At 36.4% G+C, this 23,661-nt stretch overlaps 1 protein-coding gene across 1 annotated transcript in view; it reads right to left on the bottom strand.

Annotated features, from left to right (window-relative positions):
• The window catches only part of Hr3 (nuclear hormone receptor 3 ROR-beta), a 68,554-nt gene that overhangs the window by 11,734 nt on the left and 33,159 nt on the right, over window positions 1–23,661 (bottom strand). The window contains exons 4-7 of the mRNA XM_085943259.1: window positions 5,169–5,331; window positions 3,934–4,003; window positions 3,660–3,756; window positions 1,040–1,711 (exon numbers count right to left, since the gene is read on the bottom strand). Of these exons, the coding sequence (XP_085799385.1) occupies window positions 1,040–1,711; window positions 3,660–3,756; window positions 3,934–4,003; window positions 5,169–5,331 (1,002 nt within the window). The remainder of the gene's footprint in view (window positions 1–1,039; window positions 1,712–3,659; window positions 3,757–3,933; window positions 4,004–5,168; window positions 5,332–23,661) is intronic.

Genomic DNA, 23,661 nt, shown 5'->3' with positions numbered 1-23,661 from the left:
ATTAAATTAAAATATCCAAGCCTTTAAAAATGATATTATTATCTTTATATTAAATCTGTAGTGGTGTTTTGTTTAAAAATAATGTTTGTGGATGATAGAGAAATAAAAAGCATTCACTTTTACATAAAATAATAATCATTACAAACAATCCATGTATCTATTTCCATACAGACAATATATATATTATATATATGTAGATAAAACAGTGCAACTAACCCACATAACATAAACCAACTAAAAAAACAGAAAACAAAATGCTAATATCTTTTAATAAATGACCATCGATAATATATTCTATATAGACAAGACAACTCAAAACAAAGAGTAGCCATGCTAAAAATACAATCATTATTAATTTATTCGCTTGTCTAATGATTCCGTACAAAATGCCCACCTGTGTTGTTTTAACTTGGAAGGATAATATATTATGGTATTCACCTGTTTCCTTTTGCAAATTCGTAATCGTAATAAAAAGTATGTGCTCGCTTTTTCATGGGATTGTCAATAAGTGAATGTCTTTTCACTCATTGTCAACAAATATTTGAAAAGCATTTGACAAGCAAGCAAATTGTATTGCACGTTCGTGAGCTCATGAGCCATGTTCTCTGCACGTAATATGTTAATATTATGAAAGCATATTAACATATTATCAAAGTATAATAATCAATAAGTAAGAGTGTATTAATCTTTGATAGAGGTGTACCTATTACACAATGATCGAGACATAGATTAATCAATGATTGCGCATGATTTCTCTTAATTGATGGCGTGGTGTAAAATCTTGGCCACCAATAACCATTGATCGAAGGTCGAAGTGTATTCATTAACAATAAAACTTTGACCATAGTGTATTAATCTGTGACCAAAGTGAATAATTCAAATGTAATCATCATTGACCCAAATGTATTAATCAATGGTTGAAAAGTATATTAATTATTAACAATAACAGTTAAACCAATGATAAAAGTGTATTAATCAATGTTCAAAGTGTAACAGTCAATTATCAAAGTGTAATATTCAATGATATCAACAAACTCACTGGTAATATCATCAACGGCCGGCGCAACGCTTCCCGTATTAACCCGCCGGTTCCCGCTCACGATGGCCGGGTTAACCATGCCCATCCCGCCGATGTTGACGACGTTGATACTCAACGGACTGACCACTTGGTGATTGCTGTGATGATGATGAAGGTGACTTCCGACTTGATGCTGTGACACCAAATCGTCGGGGCTTAGACTCCCCAATGGGACAGCCGTTGTCAATATTCCTTGTTGAATGTTCATCGACGAGTTTTGATTTAATCCTGTCGCGCTACCGGTGGGGGAGTTTAAAAATGTCGTCGAATCCACGTAACTCGCGACTAAACTGTCAACAGAATTCATTGAATTTTCCTGCTTTATACTGACGATATTACTATTCGACATTGACGATATATTACTCTGTCTATCTGTTATAATAATACTGCCAGATTTATTGGTGAACTTTTCGAATTCAATATTGTTCGCTTGATTGCTTATCAACGTATTTTGTAAGCGTGACAGGCGTATGTCGTTAAGTGTAATGGTTGACGTTTGCAGGGTCTGTTGCGGCGTTATCTGCGTGATTGTGGAGTTGGGCGCTGACGTCGACGTCTGGATGATGTTTGACGTCCGCTGTTGCGTTGAATGTTGCGTTTGTTGACTTTTTTGTTGCTGTTGTTGATCGCTGGCTGTTGGTTAACAAATTTGTTGACAAAGTTTATATACAGAAAAATCACAACACTAAGCAATCAAAATATTTATCAAAATTTAATAACACAATATATCTCAATGTTTCGTTGGCCTAGTAAAAAAATTAATACACATATTGATTTCAAGAAAACACGTTGAATATAATATTTTGAATTTGTATGTACGTGACATACAAAATTTTGTATGACTAAATCCAATGTGAAGCTTTAGAGCAGGCATGTCCAACACATCGACAAGTCAATCATGGGTTGGATTTTAGTCGATCGTGGAATAAAGTCGTAAAAATTTTAAAAGCGTGTGCATTCATTTATAATATAATTTATGATTTCATTGATATTTTGAACATAAAGCATTCATTAACCTTTCATTTTTTCTTTCCTTAAACAGCTAATTTAAAAGTCGTTTACAAATTAACCATGTCCTAGGAAACCACAATAACCTCGTCTTATTACTTGAATTGTATCGCATCACTCACAGCCTGTCACAAGAGTGAGAGAAAGAAAAGAGGTGTATCCCACGCTTCAAACCGAGGTGTAGTTTCCTCTTACCAGGCTCTTTGCACAGTTAGAGAATAGAAGACCAAAACTTATAATTTTCCCTACGAATGGAAAATTGAGTATTCTTTGTGATTGTAAAACGTGTGTGTAAATGATTGTGTTGTTGTTCAATTGTCCTCGGCCAAATATAATACGTTTTTTCAAGTTGAAGAATGACAATGGAAGAGAGTGGTAGATCACTGCCAGTTTTAATACTCGATAGAAGATCAGATCACATCCAACTTGATGTTGGACATGCCTGCTTTACGTATCTACGAAGTATCCAATCAACAAACAATAAAAACGTAGATATCAACAAATTTCCAATGCTTTTTTATTGTCCCTTATTAGGTAATATAAATATAATATTTTTTGTTCATAACATACAGAATTTCTCTATATAATTTTAAAATGTAAAATAATTAGAAAAATTAATTATTATATATTATAATAAATAATTTCAAGTAAACATGTTCGTTTCAAATTTCTGTAAATCTTGTTGAGTTGAATTTAAACAGGTTAGGGTGGTTCATAATAAATTCATAAAATATGTCAATCCAATTAATTTATTATTATTCTGTACGGTTACAAGATAAATCCAATTGGTCGGGTAAAATACTTTCTCATTTTTTTCTAAAACATTATAAATTTGTTGTTTTAGATAGGTATGTGTACATAGAATGTCAAAAAAAACTCTAAAATAGCAAGCTTCGTATTTTTCCGCCAGGTGCAACCAGAATAATGTAAAAAATATAATATTTTTGTGTTTTTAGACAGTTACGAATTCACTAATTAAAACATTTGTAGAAGTGTTTCAATTAATTGCATGTAATTCATAATACCATCATTAGATATAGCTGGAATGTATTACAGCCATCGTGGCGCACTGCGTAAGGTGCATGCCTTTTATCCGGTGTCTCCGGGTTCGATCCCGGTGAGGTCACAATATATTAATGTGATTTTCTCAAAGCCTGGCGTTTGTGATTATTTCACTTTAATTACTAAATACACTACTGTCATTGTGTTTCTTGGCCTGTTGTAGAAAGAATATATTCGTGGGGTTACTGCTAAAAGTTGTTAAGTCTCAAAATCAAGTTATGGAGTATTTGCAATTTGAAGTTTGACATGCTCTCTAAAATCAGGCATAATGCTAATTTCTTATATATCGGATGCCCTTCACTTTTTTTCTAGCATACATATTATTTATAATCGACTTAACAACTTTTGGCAGCAACCCCACGAATATATTTTTTATAATAATCCACCATAATTCACAAGAGTAAATAATTATTTTATTTTGAAAAAATGCTCTCTCCTAATCGTAAAATCTCGATAATTAAATTTACTACGAGGTGGAATGCTAAAAATAGATGATATAAAAACAACTCACCGTGCCCGATGAAATCGCCGTCCATAATACTGGGCGGGCGCGGCTCGAAGGCGGTGGTTGAGTCGACGTAGTCTGCCGATATGTCGGCATAGTGGTGCTGGCTGATGTGCTGGTGCGAGTGGGAGTGGTGCACCTGCAGGGTGGAGGACTGCGACTGCGCCTGCCCTTGCGCCTGCCCCTGCCCCTGGTGCCCCGACAGCGCCTGCTGGCTCTGCCCCTGCTGCTGCTGCAGACCGCCCGCCTGCCCTAAGCTGCTGGTGTTGCAAGTGGAGACGTTGGCGCTGCTGCCCGTCGAGCCCGTATACGTGTAAGGACTCGAACCCAGCGGAGAGCTGTACGCGTAGCTGGAAAAAGAAGCAATACTTTAAATATATATATATCGCCTAACGACAAATGATGTTGTTCTTTTACAGAGAAATATGCGAATATAATATATAATAAGATTTTCTGTCCAATACAAAGAATTTTAAATCATATTCAGGTTGTAGTCAGTGAATCAGTGCGCATAGTGTGTACTTGATCGAATTGGATAAAGCACTGAATTGAAAAAAGCTATAAATTAGGTACTCCATGACCTTTACCATAAAGTAACTTTTTTTTTATATGAACTAAAATAATAAAACACACCAAAACCATATTATTCATTTTAAATTTAACAAGTGACATCTGTGTACAAAAAAGTAAAACTCTAGTCCAGGTGACCTTTTGAATAAGTGTAATAAGTATATTAACTAACAAAAGATGTCACTATATGGTTAGAAAAAATATACCACTACAACATAATATTTATTTTTATTTTTATATGCAAATTCATAAATTTAATATTAAACAGTATTTATGTGTATAAATTGTAAGCTGGACATAATCCTCTATAGTTTACAGGTCACATTGCCCGCATAGAAGATGAGTGGTTGAAAAAGAGAGGACAGAAGTCTGTGAGGATGGAAGTATAGAACCATCCAACCTGTCCCGTACCATGTATCTGTATCACAAGGCACAATTGACAACGATGTACTGTTGGTGTAGGCATTTTATGAAGTGCTTAACGTACATTTTAAGCAAAGAATTTAAATATTACTATCTTTTGAGAGTGGGTACATATTTACATTAAAATGAAAATGCAATGAAAGTGTTTTGATATTGGAACCTAATGCCGGGTCCACATTGGCAACAAGTCGCCGGCAACCTCGTTAAATTTTACCATAATTATCATAATTGCTTAATAAATTTTACGATAATTATCATACTTATTGTAAAATTTAACGAGGTTGCCGGCGACATGTTGCCAGTGTGGACCCGGCATAAGAATGATACTATGTGACAGTGTGAGTCTGCTTTAGGGATACAGGGATAGACTTAAAGCATCTGAAGTCTCTATGTTGCACAGCACTCAAGTGTGTCAAAATAAGAATATCATGAAGTGGAGACAAATGAACAAAGTGAAGAATATATTTTAATTCATGCTTAATTAGTTAAAAAAAAAATATAGCGGGTGCTATTGTCACTTACCCATTATAATGGTGGAATTGATCACTGCTGGATGGTGTCTGTTGGTCGAAGACGGAGCTATCCGGCGCCGCATCAGTCTGCGCCCTCATCTGCGCCCGGTGGAACCGCACCTCATCCTCTACCTTCTCCCGCTGCTTCTTCGACATCCGCCCGAACTTCACGGCTGTGGGAAGAAGAAGAAAATAAAACATTATCAACAACACATTGACAGTTAATTCAATAAAGAGGGAGCCTTGTATAATAAGATAACACAGTGATTTCATAAGTCTTCAACAATGTTATATTACAATGTCATGTATAAAAGAAGACTGGAAACAAAAAATAGTGGAAGGGGCTCCAAGCTCCAAGCGAGATAACGTGATATAACAGGCGAAATTTAAGCACTGCCTGCGATTATTGATTAATTTAATAATATATATTTAATATAATTTAGGATTTATACCACTTTTATTATTTAATAAATTTGGACCGGTTTTGTCCGCCTCAAAGGGACATTTTCAACATCCAATTCCACCATGAATTGACAGTTAATACAATAAGAGAGAAAACTGCCTGCAATAGTTACATTGATAATAAACACATTAGCTAAGCTTACGTACTTCTTGCATACAGAAAAATATCGTTGAAAATGGGGTGGTTGACCAAAAAAAAATTGGCAAACTATGATCTAAACTAAATAAACACAAAACTATTACTACTCCAGTGATAGCACTGGTAACTTGTAAAAAAACCCGAAGAAAAGGTATTAAAAATATATATAGGGGAAGGTTGCGATCATTGGACCAGTGCTTTCATTGGACCACGTACGTATATCAGAAATAAAAGACGCTAGAAACCATCAGTGACCTCACAAAGCAAGCTTTCCATACCTCTTCCGCGCCTCTCTTGTTTCAGTCTCGTCTTGGACATGGTAAATGAGTTACGTTCGTTGGTGTGTTCATCGTGCTTAAAATATAACAATCAAGTAAAACTAAAACGAATTTAAGTATGATTCCATTAACTATATTTGGTTGTACTTACATCAATTATATTGGGTAATTTATTACTATTTGCAACTATGATAATGGTTGTTACGCTAATACTTTGGGTTTTTTGTGAAACTTGTTTTTGTGACAGCACCCGTAGTTGCTATCATTGGACCATGGGTAACCTCTACCATTGGACCGGTCCAATCATGGGAACGATTTTATAACATTTTTCACATTATATTCTTTTTGCATTCCATAATGGAGAAGAGAGGGAATTACTATACCTGGAATGAGCCCAGCATGTCATTGGCATTACAGGTATTAAGGAAAAAAGAAGTAGGTTTGAACGAGGCAAGTCGAATGTTTGGAGTTCCTAAAGCGACACTGAAACGAAGACTAGATGGAAGCAATCAAAAAGGCAAAGAAGAAACAGGTCTCTCCAACGTGCAGAGAAAACTTAGAATTTTTTTGGCATTGAAGGGTAAGCACCAAGTTGGAGCAATTACTAGTGGAGAACGTGGCACAATGACGACAGCTGTATGTTGTGCCAATTCTGCTGGCCTATTCGTTCCCCCGCTTATCATATTTAAACGGAAGAGAGCAAAAGATGAATTGAAAGATGGAGTACCACCTGGTTCAATATTGCACATAGATCCCACAAACTACAGCCACTTGATGTGTCATTTTTTAGGCCACTGAGTAGTTATTACATAGATGAAACCAAAAAATTTCTTTGTCAAAACCCCGAGAGATGTGTGACGACATTTCAAGTAGGTATCTATGCCCTTTGGAAAAGCCTATTCTAGGGCTGCTTCTGTCCGTACGGCTGCAAATGGCTTTCTGAAGACAGGCATTTACCCTCTGAATAAAGATGTATTTGCTGACTATGAATTTGTGACAGCCCATGAAGAATCGGAGAATGTTCCTGCAGTATTGCCTGCACCAGCATCGCAGAATGAAGAAGATCCCTTATCTACAAATTCAAAACTATCGGCAGTTGAAGAAACGGCACATATTCTGCCAGTACACAATAATATTAATTCAACAGAAATAGTTGCTATGTTGGAGCCAGTTGTGGTGTCTAGTAAAGATCCAACTAATATATGTTCACCAGAACTAACTCCAGGCACCAGTGTTGAGTTTCACATAGGTGATATATCTCCAGGCGCTAAAAAGATTGTACAAAAATTACGAGAAAGAAGTCGAAAAACACAACGCACAACAGAATTGACATCGTCACCAGATAAAAGGACTTTGGAGCAAGCAATTGTCAAGACGCCGAAACAAAAGGCGAAAAAGTCAAAAAGACTTCAAATCAAAAATGCAATAAAGATATTAAGAAATGGTTTTACAAAATCTGCCTCCAGTGTTCCGTAGAGGATATGATACAATGCCTAATGTGTCAAGCCTGGATCTACGAAGACTGCGCTTGCGTTAGTAAAGGTGTAAAAAATATATATTTGTCCTTTATGCAAAACATAAATAATAATTATCTACACGTATTATTAATGCTATTATAATATACGATACCTACTATTATTAAAATGTACTTTTGTTTCATTTTTATAAAATATTATTATATAGCACCTTGATTGGACCACGTGTGTAAATTATTATTATTTTTTCAAAGTCCAATGATGGAAACCTAGTGGTCCAATCAAGGAGCATGAGGTCCAAAGACGGCAACAAACCAAAATTTGGTTTTCCTGTTAAATCTCGAAAATGGTTAATTTTATTGGACTGATGCTAAGTGTATACATAATAAAGTAAATAATACATTGAAATCAACAATTTGTTTTATTTTATCAATAATATTTGATGAGTTACACCATCACAAAGTTAAGTGGTCCAATCATAGCAACCTTACCCTACTTAGTCGTATCCAGCTAACTAGCAAATGAACCTTCCCTATAGAATAAAAATGACTCATGAACTGGCAATCTCGTTGATAGAACGCCAGATGACAGAACCCAAAAAAAAAAAAAAAACTGACCAGGTTGGTAACCTCTGAATCTCACTGGTATGTAATTCTAATTGGGAGGGCAATAATTATTGTATTTAATCAAATTGCTTCGGTTATTGATGTATTCCACTTGCGTGAGTGTGAGTTAGGTTAGAAATACTTTCTTGTAATTATTACTCTTTTTGTAGTTAAAAATCTAGTTAGTAATTAATTTTCTTTGTTTCTTTTATGCCATGTTGTCAATTTGTAATTTGCTATGTTCGTTTCGTGCAAATAAATAAATTTAAATTGAATCGTAAGTACCTACCTACCTACACATTTTTTTTAAATTATACTTAATTCGGCTGCCACTGGAACTTTATCCCATACTTACATAATGGTTATAATCTATGACAAAAATAAATAAATATACACTATTAAAATTAATTAATACTATTAAACTATTTGCTTACTTTGCTGTGTATCTAATTATTCTAATTGAATACATAGCATTTATTTACATTGCCAAAGTACAATAGCAATTATCTTGCCTAGCAACATACCGATAATGAATGTTTACATACAACATAATATTTATCATTTTTTTTTTATTTATTGAGTTATTTTGAACCTCTTATTCTACCGGTGGCGCAGAGCGAAACTAGTTTAGTAAAAAAAATATTGATATAATTTAACTGCCCTTAAAAGAATGATCAAAAAAAATATAATACCCTCTAACGGGTATCAAAAAACCGAAAACTTGTACGTATGCAGTTCGCCGTATGACACGTCTTCACCGTGAAATGTTGTATCGGAAATATATGACCGTATATTTAAGACCGTCCAACCTCTTAGTATATCTATAGTACTGACATAAAATTAATGTCTAAATAAAACACGATTTTTATCAGTTTACACTTTACAGGAAGCCCGCAGCAAACAAATTTTGAACGTTTTCTTACATGGCAAGCTCAGTTGCTATGGTTACGGTGGCATGGTTTGTAGAGCGGCCGTCTCTGAAGCCTAGCCGCGGGACCGATTGTATCTTTTATCCAGTGCAAGGACCTAATGGGTTGGCAGAACGACTAGCAAATATTTTTCATAAAAAGTTTGTTAACACAACCTTCCCTATATGCCATATAATATGGAGGGCCACATGGTCTGCTTAGGTAATTTACTTTTTACTAAGTATATTTGGATATTCTACAACAGGGGGGGGGGGCAAACTTTTTGGATGGAGGCCCAAATTCAAGAATTAAAAATGAGCGGCGGGCTGCAAGTAAAATACCATTTTTAGATATACACTATTTATTATCACGAAAAATAAACATTACAAAAAAAAAATGAAAAGAATGAAACTGTCGAATTTGTCTGAATTAAGGGCATTGTAAAATTTGGAGATTTCTTCACGACGATGCAATTCTCAATCAGTGTCACACTGCAGATCAATAATCTCAAGTTGTAGCTCTGTCGGTACACTATCAATATTTATTGAAAATGGATCGCGTACTCAATTTTTCGGAAGTCACCAAATCTTTGTGAAAAATCGTCATTTAGAGCTTTAATAATTTTACCATATTCTACAAATTTATATTCTAGTATATTCAGCAACTTCAAAGTTGGAAAGTGGTCCACGTTGTTATTCGATATTTGTCGAAGGAATAACTTTTAATTGAAATCCATTCAAACTTTTTACCATATCATGGATGGGCATATATTTTTTTTCCTTAGAAGTATTTAAATGTGTCACGATGTTCAACGTAGAAAATAGTGGTTAGGTACATAGTGTGAGACGAGACGCAAGGAAGACGTACTGAGATAATACATTTACGAAACAACAAATTCTTCAAATTTTAATCTATTGTCAATATTTTTCAAAAAAATATAAAAAAGTTATTCGTAATCAGAAGTACAATTAATGATGGCGGGCCGCAAAAAAATACCCGGCGGGCCGCAGTTTGCCCCACCCTGTTCTACAACGTTCATTGTTTTATTTTAGTATGTTTCATTGTATTATAACAGTTGTATGCGTCTATCAATATACGACAGGGTGGGTAGAGAAATTAATTTAAAACTTCCATCATAAACTTAATATTATGCAACAAATATCCAACATACCTACTCTGCCTCTGGAACGACAGTAATCAAATCACCTTTCTTATGATGTAATAGCCTGTAATAGGTAGACATTACATGTTATATGCACACCTATATGTCATAATATACAGCCATAATGCAAAACTATAAAACAGTGTGTCCAAAATCTATCAGAACTATTTTTATTAACTATTACCTACTAAAATAAAACAAAAAAGGTAGTTTTGAAAAAATCCGAGTTGTTGCAACTTGTTGCATCCTAGAGTTGTTATCGAATGCGAGTGGCCATACTTATTATTAGAATCGTTAGTGTCCGTTTGTGTCGTCCGCGATGTCTTGTCATTTAGAAACGCCGCGTCAGAATATTAAAGCAAACATTGGATGGCCCTGATGGTCGCACCAATTCATGAATGCCAAGGGTTTTTCAACTGGATGTCTCGTAGAATGCGCAGATTAGTGAGGCCACCTCACTGAGAAGGCAGTTCGACAGCCAAATTATCTGGACCACGATCCTCAGTCATGAGGTCCTGACTAAAAAGAAGAATAAGTAATATTCCATTCACTTAAATAATTATATTTTTTCTTTCTTGGGGGGGGGGGGGGGTCCGGACCCATAATCCCCAGAGCCACGTAAGGATTTTTTTGAGGATTATTACGTCTGTGACGTTCTATGACTGGTCTGTTATGGCCCCACGATGGCCGAACGGCTAACGCGTCGGCTTATAATGTCGTGGGTCCACGGTTCAAGTCAGAGTATGAACCTTCACAATGTAGAATAGAGTCCCATATGATCTTCTTAGGATCAGACATGGTAAAAAATATGACTGGTTTGAATTGTTTCGTGCCCCCCTTGTTATTGTTGAACTGTTCTGGCAAAAGAAGGTGTCTCTGCTTTGCCTTTCATATACCTATCTAAATTATAATTTATATGTGGGTACATTAGTTTTGTATAATAATGTCAATGCTTTGGTTTCGGTACAAGTCGAGGATACAAGGAAAGGCTTTTTGCCGTGTGATAAACGAAAAAAATCAAAAATGATGTTGGGTAGATAGTAATATTGATTTTCGATTATTTTTAGTCCACCCTACTCTTCGATATCAGCACCATGTTTTTTGATAAGACCAATCTTTCGCACGATTTCGGTTTCATTCGGCAGCACTCGGCCGACTTCGGTTCGGCATTATTTACAAGTCCGGTCGTTCAACCTAACATATGAGAGGAAGATAAAAAAAGCCTTCTGTCAAATCGAATCGTTCACATACCTATTGCTTTTACAAATTCATGCATGTTATTGCATAATTGAATGGATTTAATTTACTCAATACATACACCCGCTATTTATTATTTATAGGTAGAGAATATTTTTTAATGTCACAAAAAGGCGTGTGACTCAGTGGCGAAGGGTGGAGGTAGGCTGTTCTTCTTCTTCAATGGCGCTACAGCTCTAGTCGACTCCTGGCCTCCTCCACCGCCGTCCTCCAGCCGGAACGGTCCTCCGCACGTCTTTTCCAGTTCATGATTTTTAGCAGCTGGTTGGCATCTCTTCTAATGTTGTCACCCCATCGTGTGCGTGGCTTTCCCACTGGCCTTTTCCCCATTGGGTTTCCTTCGAGGATCTTCTTCGGTATCCGTGACTCAGGCGGAACGGTCCTCCGCACGTCTTTTCCAGTTCATGATTTTTAGCAGCTGGTTGGCATCTCCTGTAATGTTGTCACCCCATCGTGTGCGTGGCTTTCCCACTGGCCTTTTCCCCATTGGGTTTCCTTCGAGGATCTTCTTCGGTATCCGTGACTCAGGCATGCGCTGGACATGGCCTGCCCAGTTTAGCCTCTGGAGTTTTATGAAGGTGGAGAGTTTTGAATCTTGGTATAAGCGGTATAGTTCCGTGTTGTACCTAATTCTCCACTCCCCACCATCATTCATGGGTCCGTATATAGGTAGGCTGTTAATATCCGTCATAAATTGTGCACACTAAACATTGTCAGTTATACGTATCTGTTTTCATTGAAATAAGACTACAATTTACAGATGGTATTGGTTAGTTTTTAAAATTCAATTAAACCCTTGTATATGTTATTCTATAGTACGAGGGTGGGTCAATAAGTCCTTAGAAAAGCCGACAGGTGGCGCGACTAGTACTGCAAGCGGTTTGTTTTCATGCAGCGGCACTACCGATTCAGTATGCTGCGAAGTTTCAATCAGATTGGTCGGGTTGTTGTGTGTTTCTCGTACATTTAAAAAAAAATTTGCTTGTGGAAAATGGAAAAATGGAAAATGGAGAAAATTGAGTTTAGAGTTGTTATTAAACATTTTAATATAAAAGGGTTAACAGCAAAGGAAATAAAAAATGAGTTGGATTTAGTTCACGGCATATCTGCTCCTTCACTTGCAACTATTTATAACTGGTTAAATGAATTTAAACGTGGTCGTACATCAACAAAGGATGAACCACGCTCAGGACGTCCTGTAGAGGTGACTACACCAGAAATGATCAATAAAATCCACGATATGGTGTTAAGTGACCGAAGATTAAAGTTGAGTGAGATAATTGAGGTTACAGGGATCTCAAAAAGTAGCGTCATTTCTATTTTACATGACAAATTGGGCATGAAAAATATTTCTGCAAGATGGGTGCCGCGTTTGCTCACAGTCGACAATAAACGCAGTAGGGTGGTGGCCTCTAAAGCCCTGTTGTCGCTCATGCAACGCAATCCGGATGAATTTTTTCGTCGCTTTGTGACTGTAGATGAAACATGGATACACCACTATACTCCCGAGACGAAAGAACAGTCAAAGCAGTGGATTGCGAAGGCAAACCATGTCCAAAGAAGGCGAAAACCGTAAAATCAGCTGGTAAGGTTATGTCTACTGTATTTTGGGATGCACGTGAAATTATTTTCATTGACTATTTGGAAAAAGGAAAAACAATAACAGGGGATTATTATGCATCTTTATTGGACCAGCTAAAAAACAAAATTGAAGAAAAACGGCCTCATTTAAACAGGAAAAAAATCCTCTTTCACCAGGACAATGCCCGTGTTCACACATGTTTACGATCAATTGCTAAAATTGAAGAATTGAAGTTCGAATTGGTCGACCACCCACCGTATTCGCCAGATTTAGCCCCCAGTGACTTTTTCCTTTTCCCAAACTTAAAAAAATGGCTAAGTGGACAACGTTTTTTTTCAAATGAAGAAGTCATCGATCGGACAAATGCTTATTTTGAGGACCTTCCGAAAACTTATTTTTCTGACGGTTTAAAAAAAATTGAGAAACGTCTAACCAATTGTATTATTCCTCCAAGGAAATTATGTTGAGAAATAAAAAAAAAATACAAAAATAAAACCTGTTTTAATGCTTTTTTCTAAGGAATTATTGACCCACCCTCGTAATATATTCTAGGCTGAAGAAGTAAACTTCTAATTTATAAAACAATTATAAGGCCAGTGGTCACGTATGGCTTGGTGCTTAACTCAAAACGAGGAAAACAAATTAGCTGTCTTCGAGCGCAAAATACTCCGCAAAATCTTTGGACCCACGTTGGAAAATGGGAACTACAGAATAAAAATGAACCACGAGTTGGAAGAGCTGATTGAACAGCAAACAATCATAAGATACTGTAAGTCCCGAAGACTACGATGGGCGAGACATGTGGAGAGAATGCCTGAATTTAGAGCGCCAAGGATCATGACGAAGTGGCTACCCCAACGGAAGAGACCCAGAGGCCGTCCAAGAAAGAGATGGGCTGACGCTGTAGAAGAGGACTGGCTTCATATAGGAAGACCCGGTAACTGGAGAAGTGTGGCGAGAGACCGGAGTGAGTGGAGAGCGGTTGTGGAGGAGGCCAAATCCCACCCCGGGATGTAGCGCCATGGAAGAAGAAGAAGAAGATGTAAGTATGTAGGTATATCTTATATTTGAAAACAAGACTCACGAATAGGATGGCAAATTTCACACATTCATAAAACGTGATACGGTAGAAAAAATGAGCCCACATTTTTAAGGGATGTTATATTTAAGTAAGTATATGAAATTGTTTTCATGCAAATTTAAAAAAATATATGTACACTTTATAATATCATACGACGATACCGTAGATAATAATATAGAACCAGTATACAATTACCGCGTTCATTTCTTAGAAGTAGAGCGATGAACCTATACCATTTTTTTTTTTTAATTTCGTTTATCAATAATATATGTATCTCTCGAGTAACTATGATCATTTTTGAAAGAATAAAACATAATAATAGAGCAATCTTTTAAATTTATAAGAATATTTATATTCCGTTATGAGATATATGTAGGTACACCAAATTATGCTGCATTATTTGCGATACGGTCCATTAGTAATTTAAAGTTGAAAAAAAGTGCCATATTGTCACGTAGTCACAAAGGTTACAGATCACTGTTTAATCTTTATCCACGTCCCGACCGTGACTCAAACAAAACATTGCAAATGTTTCGAGTTCAGCGATACGCAACCATCGATGTAATTAAAACTTATATCCCTAACTGATTTTGTAACCTGGATGCGGCGACTGGACGAATTATAAATAATACGAAGTCAATATTACAGGGGTAGATACAAGCAATATGAAAGTGTAGGAAGAAGGCGCATATGTATTGTCCTAGTTGAGCAACTGCAAGAGTGGATAATCCGTTATGGCATGGTACAGGTAAATCATTATACAGTGGCACCATATAGGCGTTACGCGTATGTATTGGAATTGCTTGCTGCAATGCCTGGTTTAATGTTAACAAACAATACCACTACAGCTGCAAGTCGCTTTTTTCCGTATCCATGGTGCCACTGTAGAATGATTTACCTATACCTATTGCGAAGAATTACATCAACAAGGTTACAATGGATTTACGGATCCTATAATAAAAAACTGTCATAATTTCGTCACTATACACTTTGGGGTGGTCCAGAGAACTAAAAAATGCCGCCAAATAATACACAGCGACGGAATTAATCTCCTCGATACGGAAATATTAAAAATATTAAATAGACATGGTTAAATTCAAACAAACATGACTACGTCTAATTTTCCTGGTGTGATTGTATTTTCATTTCAATGTTTCTGTTTGTGCTGTCATTGAAAACATGCCTAGATACGACTGCATATATATACACGTTCACAGGTACGTCAAAGCGACACTCAATTGAGAAGATGGGTGTAAAAAGGGTGTACTTGTATAATTACGTATTGTTAATTCGCCAATAACTACAGAGAAGGCGATACACGTCTACCACTAGCGTCGCGACAACAGCTTCAGTCATTAGATTGAAATGATTTTTGGTGACAAACACTGCCACAGACAAATATGTCAAAGAAAACGTTATTTTATACTTATATATGAGATTAGAATATGGAAATGGAGGAAAACAAATTACCTATATTCTATTGATTAAGATAGCTACAAGTAACTTCGCATTGGAGGTTCATTCACTTAGGTACATTATATCCACTTATAAATGAAAACTCTGCCATTCTTGGTGATATTGGGTTGTGTATATCTGATAATTATCGTAAGACCCGATGGCATCCGTTGTTTGTTCTCCCAAGTTGCAGAACTAACTTGCCATTAGTAATGCCAATTGGGAGGGCAATAACTATGTTTAATAAAATCGCTTTGGATATTGACATATTCCACTTACGTGAGGGAGAATTTAGGTGGACGTTGTTTTATAACTTTTTAAGATAGGTTCTATCAACCTAGTTCACTCTGTGTGCTTCCATGTACTTTTATTTTTCTTATTTTATTATTGTAGATATTATTTACTCACATTAACCTGTATTTTTATTTAAAAAAATGTTAACACTCACTATATTATGTCATGTCGTGAATGCTTGGAATTTATAATTTGTCATGTTCATTATATATAAAATAAATAAATTTGAATATTACCACATTTATTTGTCAATTTTCAGAACGTAGGAAAAGACAATCCGCCATTATTACCAAGAAGATAATATAATAACATCTACGCTGCCAATAATATATACTTCGGTATTGAAAATTTATTTTATAACTGCAAGCGTGTAAATAAACAATGTCAAAACAATGAATACTAACTTAGTAGGTATAAAAAAAATTACAGCCATTGCTTGAGAAAGGAAATCGAAAATGCCAACTTAACAATGTCTGTGCAGTTTATCAAATTAACCATGCTTCATTCGTTCGAGAAGAAGGCGTTCAAATTATTTGATCACAGCAGAAACGCCCCAATTTTACTTGGGCCTCCCTTCTAGAGGTGAGTTGGAAATACTGTCACCAGTTTGTGTACTCAAGTATCGGATGAAACTACCCATACTCAGTACGTGTGGCCCAATAAACTTGTTCCAAAAAACTTGTACAGATATCATTGCGAGTCGCTGGTTAGTTGGTAGACTTTCAACACTATTGACATTAAACGCGCGCGAGCGAGTATGAGAATAGGCCATAAATTTTCTGTAGCAGCATATTATTCCCTCGGAAATATGGTGAGGTGACTGAGGTGACGCAGTTTACAATAAAAAAAATCACTGTTCTTCATTATGTTAACAAGAATATTATAAAGAAAAACAACTCATAAATTTAAAATATGTTAAAATTTTATAATAAATGGGACATTTCGAAAACCCCAGCTCAGTGTATTTTTAGCGATTCTATTGAAGCCGATATTTCAAATACTAATATGGAGTTAAGTTTTAGTTCCAGTTTAGTATGAGACTTATGTCGCATACGCATGCCAAACGCTCTATATAGTATTCCAAATACTAGTAAGTATTTTGGAACAAGTTTTGATATACTGGTAGTAAGTATACTTAGTCTTCAAAATCGACCAGTTTTCCCACCTCTACTCCCTTCTATCGAGCTCCTCAATTATAATTATGAATGAAACAAGAAAAATCATAACAATAATTTAAATACGCATTATTCAAGAAAGTTAAAAAGGTTTACTATGAAATTATATTTACGAGTAAAAATAAAACAACATAACAAGAATGAGTGTACGATAAGGGAACGTTGCCCTAAGAGGTGCGCTATGCAAAATCAACAATGGACGTCATACACTTAACATTGTTCGTAATATTAATAATTATTGGTATTGATTTTTGCGATATGCTTTAGTTTATACTTAAAAGAATTACGTGCCGAACAGGTAAAACAAACAAACGATAATAAAATAAGAATTATTCACGTATAGCTTCACATGAGTAATATAGAGTTCATTGAATTATATCCACGTGTAATATTTTGACGAATTAATAATTACTATTGCAACCAGGTTATCCTGGTGAATACGCCAGAATGATGAGCATACTTCAGTGAAACGACAAATAATTTTCAACTATAGGTGCGACGAAATTTCGGACTCGCTGCCAATGATAATATCTATGTGCCAATCGGAGAGCGATAGTCGAGCTGTGAACACGCCAATTTGTTTTGTGATGGCGTCGGGGGAATTAATTCTTAAATCGTGTAAAGATGACTAAAAAACGTTACCCATTTACTTGAAAAAGAAAACATTTCAATGAATGTATTATTATTATTACTAATAGAACTATACACATAACATTAAATGGACACATGTTGAATTTTTATGACAAAATATGTTTTGTTCTGCACGCGTCGTTTGCACAATATTCGCGTCGCGTAGTCACGATCGTTTTAGACCGTGCCCCATCTGAAGTAGGTATAGACTTAATCTCACCTTATATCCTGTTACCATCCACGGCCTACAACCATCCTTCACCACCAGCGACGTCTTTACACACGTTATGCAGGCGTATAAGGTGGCGTAACGAACCTTGGGCACCCTTAAAATTTGTTCAGAGAGTGTCCCAGGAGCAATTCCTAAGGCCGTGATTGGCGTGCACTAAAGTGCGCGTGATTCCTATTTTGATATAATATATTATTACAGTCAATTCTCGATGAGAAAAGACCTACTCGCTCGCAACAATATTTTTGAAAGATGAGAAATTTTCCCACGTACGACCGGTCCAATTGACGGTCGGGCCGACTTGAGAAGTTCTTTCCTTTGATCCAACACATGGCATGGAAAGGTCAATCTTCGACATACACCAATGAATAAGGAAGCAGACAAGAGTACGTGATGTGATAGAGGTCGCTAGGCATATAAAATGGCAATGGAATGGACATGTCGCTCATTTAGTGAACACCCACCGGAACATCCTAAAACTCGCTGGATACTCATAAAGTTCGGTGGATGTACGCGGCAGTGTAAATAACTAACTAGGGACCGAAAAGAGTGGAGGGAGAGAGGAGCAGCGCTCGAAATGGACCGGAACGCACCGGAGCGCAGCTCCTGTTCTTATTCTGCAGTGTCTCGTGGAAAAATTAAATATTGCATCACGGTTCGTGAATCATTAAAAAATACGAAACCTCTCAGAATCATAGTAAAAATATAATATTTATGACGTGATGTACCTAAGCCTTGATTTTCATCACCATCGCCGACACATTATAGCATTATACCATAATCTTGCATGCCCCGAGTTTAAAGACAGTTACTTCATTTTATGGTCAGAGCTTGGTATTTATATTATATAATACTAGTACATAGGTACTTAAATATGTAAATATTTTCAGAAAATTATCGAGCGCTCCGGTTCGTAAAATCTTCCATTTCGACCGCTGGAGAGGAGGCTTTCATACAGCAGAGGATCGAACCCGGCTGACGATGATGATGAAAAACAACAATATTTCGCTCCAACGTAACAAAATAAAACACAGGTAAAATCGATTAAACCGCAATTAAAGTGATTGATAAGATCACTGACGCAACGCTCCGTGATAAGGGGCATTGATTCCGGCGCGACTTTGCTAGACAACGCGCTAAATGTCGATACAATAGGGAAACGAAGTAATATTACTATTATTTATTTGTATACATACAGTAGACTAAGATAAGCGGTCATCGACCCCTGCATAATAATAATATTAAAAATACGTAACGCTGCAGAATTTCTACTGCGACTTGTGACACTGATAACCGTTACCATTTTATAATAATTTATAATATAATAATAATATCTAATATTTCAAATAAATATAAATAAACTATTATGCGGAGAATGAAATTTAGTTGTTTTGATTCGGTTTTGTTTTAGGGGAATTAAAATACGCCAACGACGGCCGCACGGCTTAAGCGTCGGCCTGCCCTATAACGTCGTGGGTCCCAGGTTCAAATCCCGGGTCTGGCAAGTAAACATATGGTTTTTCAATTTGTGTATGAGTCAGAGTAAGGACCTAATAGGTTGAGCAAGTGGCTGACATCCATTTCTCTTAAAAACAAATATCTGTTAATTGCAAACCTCCGAATCTTATTGTCAAATATATAAGTATATTATTAGATATAAGACATGTAAATGACTGACCGAATTCCTACACTATTTATTATGTTATATTGTTGAATATTATAGCAAGTTTGATATAAATAAATAAGGGATGCTTTTAGATTAAGTACTGATTAGACTACATTTATTGTGTAATTTTAAGAACTACGCTCCCACAATGTTGTGGAGGGTGTAATACTATGAATTGTGATATTCACATCATGAGGTCGATGGTTTATGATGCTTTTTGAAACATCTACCATATCCCCTATCGAGATTATTATATCCCTAGATTATTCTCCCTTTGATTAACCCTTGTCTCTATCTAAATATCTATTCAGTATACAAGCTATAGGCAAATCGAGGAGAATCATTTGGAATATATAGAAATAGCTACCTAAACTTAGTAATAACGAAAATATCTTTCCAATAAAAAAATCAGATCACTGATTTTGTCGGGTTCGCGATATCTAGTTTAATTCCGTTGCCCTTCGACGCCCTTGGTGACCAAAAACGACACGTGCAGATTTGAGAATAATTATTACAGACTGATATCTTGCTAGTAATGTATCCATACAATATATTTTTTAGATACTGGACTTGTGAAAGGATGATAAAAATACTGTAGGTATAAAAAATGGGGCGGCATTTTATCTAGGGACGTCACTGTCTATCACAGTCTCCAACTTGAACAAACGTATTATATATGGCTGAGGAAAATGACTCCCACAAGCAGGGAACGACAGAGCTTTAGCCAGGGGGGAAGCATGGCGGGTCGACCAGGCATGTCAGATAAACAGAGATCACAATATGTGGTTGTGCGATGCAATTTTTGATTATTGATTGTTGATACCCTACAACTCCATAATTCAAGGAAAGATCAATGGGAAGCATAGCAGAGGACGGCGCCGCATTTCGTGGCTTAAGAACCTCCGTGATTGGTACGAGTGCAGCTCCACCGAACTGTTCCGGGTAGCAGACGACAAAGATAAGATCGCCTTGATGGTGGTCGACCTCCGCTAGGGGATGGCACAATAAGAAGAAGATAATATACAGTCACACTGCCTTTAACATCAGCGATTGGTAGGTGGGGCGCCAAAAATCCTAGCCTGGGGCCCCGTTTCAGGAAGTTCAGGGTCATGTTGAGGACACTGAGGTGTTAGAAATTAAAAAAAACAAAGGCCGACAATAATCAGGCCATGGCACTGACTTGCGAATTACGAATGTAGTACCGGTTATTGATTATCTTCGAATGCAATGCGATAGCCTGCTCGCAATTAATGAAGATTTTCGATTGCATATTTCGTATTACCGTTTATTTCAATATACAACTATCATCATTATTTACAAACAGTTTACCATATTGCATTTGAAGTATGGGCAATAACTAGCACTACTATCGAAGTTTTCAGTTTTTTATCACGGCCTGACTATAGTGACCCTCAAAATACCTAACTATCTTTCACCACCACAGAGAATTACTCAATTTCCATTTCATCGTAAAAATGTTAAGTTATCGTCTTCATACTATTCTTCTTCTATGGAAAGAACCTACTACGCGACGGTAAGAGAAAACTACGCCTCAGTTTAAAGCGCGCGGGTTCACATATTCCCTTTCTCTCACTACTGCGGCAAGTTGTGAACGGTACAATACCAATTACATGATACGAACGGGGTTCACGTGGGCTCCCTTATGGTCTGAAAACGATTTCTACGTAAGCCGTTTAAGGAAATAGACATATGAACAGTTAATGATTTACCCTTCAGAATCTCAAGGAATTTTTTTGTTATTACATTGTATTTTTACATTTTCACGGCTTAATTATTATGGATATGGTGCGATCGATTAAAATCCATCCCTCGATCGACGCATTATACTGTATACAATCTACTTTTAGAAGGTGAGTAACATTTCGATGATGTCCATTTAAGTCACTAACGACCGACAAATAAGTCGAGCGGCCTTAGATGCATGCCATTAAACAAAGGTGTCGGTCGTGTAAGAACGGGGATCACAAAATTATGCTTCAGTAAGCAGTGATTACTGAAGCAGGGAAGCAAATTCCCTACTTAGGCTACTTAAAAGGTACAGAAAACGAGAAACGATATATCAGGGTTTTTATCATATTGGTGATACACAGAAATTTGATTCATGTAATTTGAAGTCATGCGGCGTTCTGCATGTAAAGGGTTTTTCCAGACGTATGTCATTAAAGTGGCCAAACCGTCTACTTTAATATGAACAAACATAGCATTAAGTGAAAAAAGGTATTTGTCATTTCATTTGTTTTTAAATAGTAATACGTTCTGCTTGTACAAAAACAAACGTCGCATTTTAAATACCAAGTTTTTAAAACAAGCTTAGTATTTTTGAAACTTTGGCTGGCAGTGAGCATATTATAATGGGCGTGTGGACAAAAAACGAAATACTTGAATGAGAATGGGTAAGATACATAACTCGAAAAAGAGACCATCGCTGGACAAACGGCGATATCCCAAGAGGTCCTACAATCTACATCCAAAAGGTAGACCAAGATGCCTGATTCGGGAAGACCTGCGGTCGTAGGTGGTAACGTAATGCACAAGGACCGAGATTAATGTTGTCAGCTTAGAGGGAATGGAACAATTGCGCGCCAGGACAATTGGGCGCCGCACTGTCGAGTGAAATAAATAGACGTTCGTTACGATTTTATACAGAAATTAGACCAAGAATTTTAATCAGTTTCTATCTACTACTTAGTAGTTTTAATTCATTTTTCTATTAATACAAAGTTATTATTTACGTGTGCCAATGACATTATTAATACTTTGGACGCTGAAGACGCGCATGCGCGTAATTGCCAGGCGGCCGATCGATGTAATTAACGTGCATTTTAAAGGGGGCAATTAAAATCTCATTATATAGTTAGCAGCGAATGCGTTAATGGACAACTCACTCAATACAGTAGTTAGCAAATAAATTCACGCATAGCGACATTCGCACATGTATAGGTAGACGTCTCGCAATTTCCATTATGCGACATCACGCATCGGAAATTATAGCAATATCACCTTTATTGTAATGGCGTTAGAACAGTGTTTAATAGTGACAATCATCATTTGAGCGAACCCGTTCGAACCGAACCATTCGGCAGACCCGACACAAAGCATCGGGAATTTATAGCAATATCACCTTTATTGTAATGGTGTTAGAACAGATTATGCCATTCGGCAGACCCGACAATAAAGTGAGTGTCATTTTTCTTTCCAGACGCGTCGTCCATATTAATGTCATTGACGTGTGCATATTTAAATTCTCACTAAGTATTAAATAATAATAATTTTAATATAAATAATGATATTAAAAATATATTATAAAATTCACGAACGTCTATTATTTTTCGAATTTCATTCGATTGTGTGGCGCCGAATCGTCCTAGACCTGCTTGGATAGACCCCAATACAGCAGTGGATTGATCCTGACTGACTGATGAAGTGACATTAGAGATACTAAGCAGATTAACCAACGTCATGACCCCTGCCATCATAGCATTAAGTGCCACCCTGCTAACATAATTATGTACTTCTCTAGCTATCGAAAGAACATTACTGGGAAGTATGGAGACTGATACATTCGTATAATAAATAGGTGAATACTGAATATCATCACGGCAACCTATGGCATGACGATGATAACCTCGCATTACCTGTGTCCATTTTTTGTTAAAAAAAAAAACGCGATAAACTTCGACAGGGTTATCTTATCATACCTAAATTTTATGAATGATTGATTACAAAATACTAAATTTTATTCATAAAATAATCTATTTTCAACTACGATATAAATTTAAAGAAGTACGTATAGGAACGCTTTATTTTCACCACTCTGGAGAATGTGGCGAAACGAATAAATTTAAAGGTTAACATTGAGAAGACCAAGTACCTACCCACTTAAGAGTCTCGAGGAAAAATTGACATCTAGTAAAAATTTTGGCGGGTAACTCAAGAGCACCACTGTTTTTAAGTACCAGCAGACTGAAGGGTGAAAATGCAGCGTTCTTCACACTGAAGATTCTATTCAGGTCCAAGCTATTGTCTAAAAAGCCAAAAATTCCGGGTATACAACGTGGCCGTGAAATCAATCGCTCTGCGTACC

The sequence above is a fragment of the Rhyacophila brunnea genome, unplaced genomic scaffold, assembly GCF_057557595.1.
Source record: "Rhyacophila brunnea isolate RB1 unplaced genomic scaffold, BYU_Rbru_1.0 scaffold_15, whole genome shotgun sequence".
NCBI lineage: Eukaryota > Metazoa > Arthropoda > Insecta > Trichoptera > Rhyacophilidae > Rhyacophila > Rhyacophila brunnea.
This window is presented reverse-complemented; position numbering and strand designations above follow the sequence as displayed.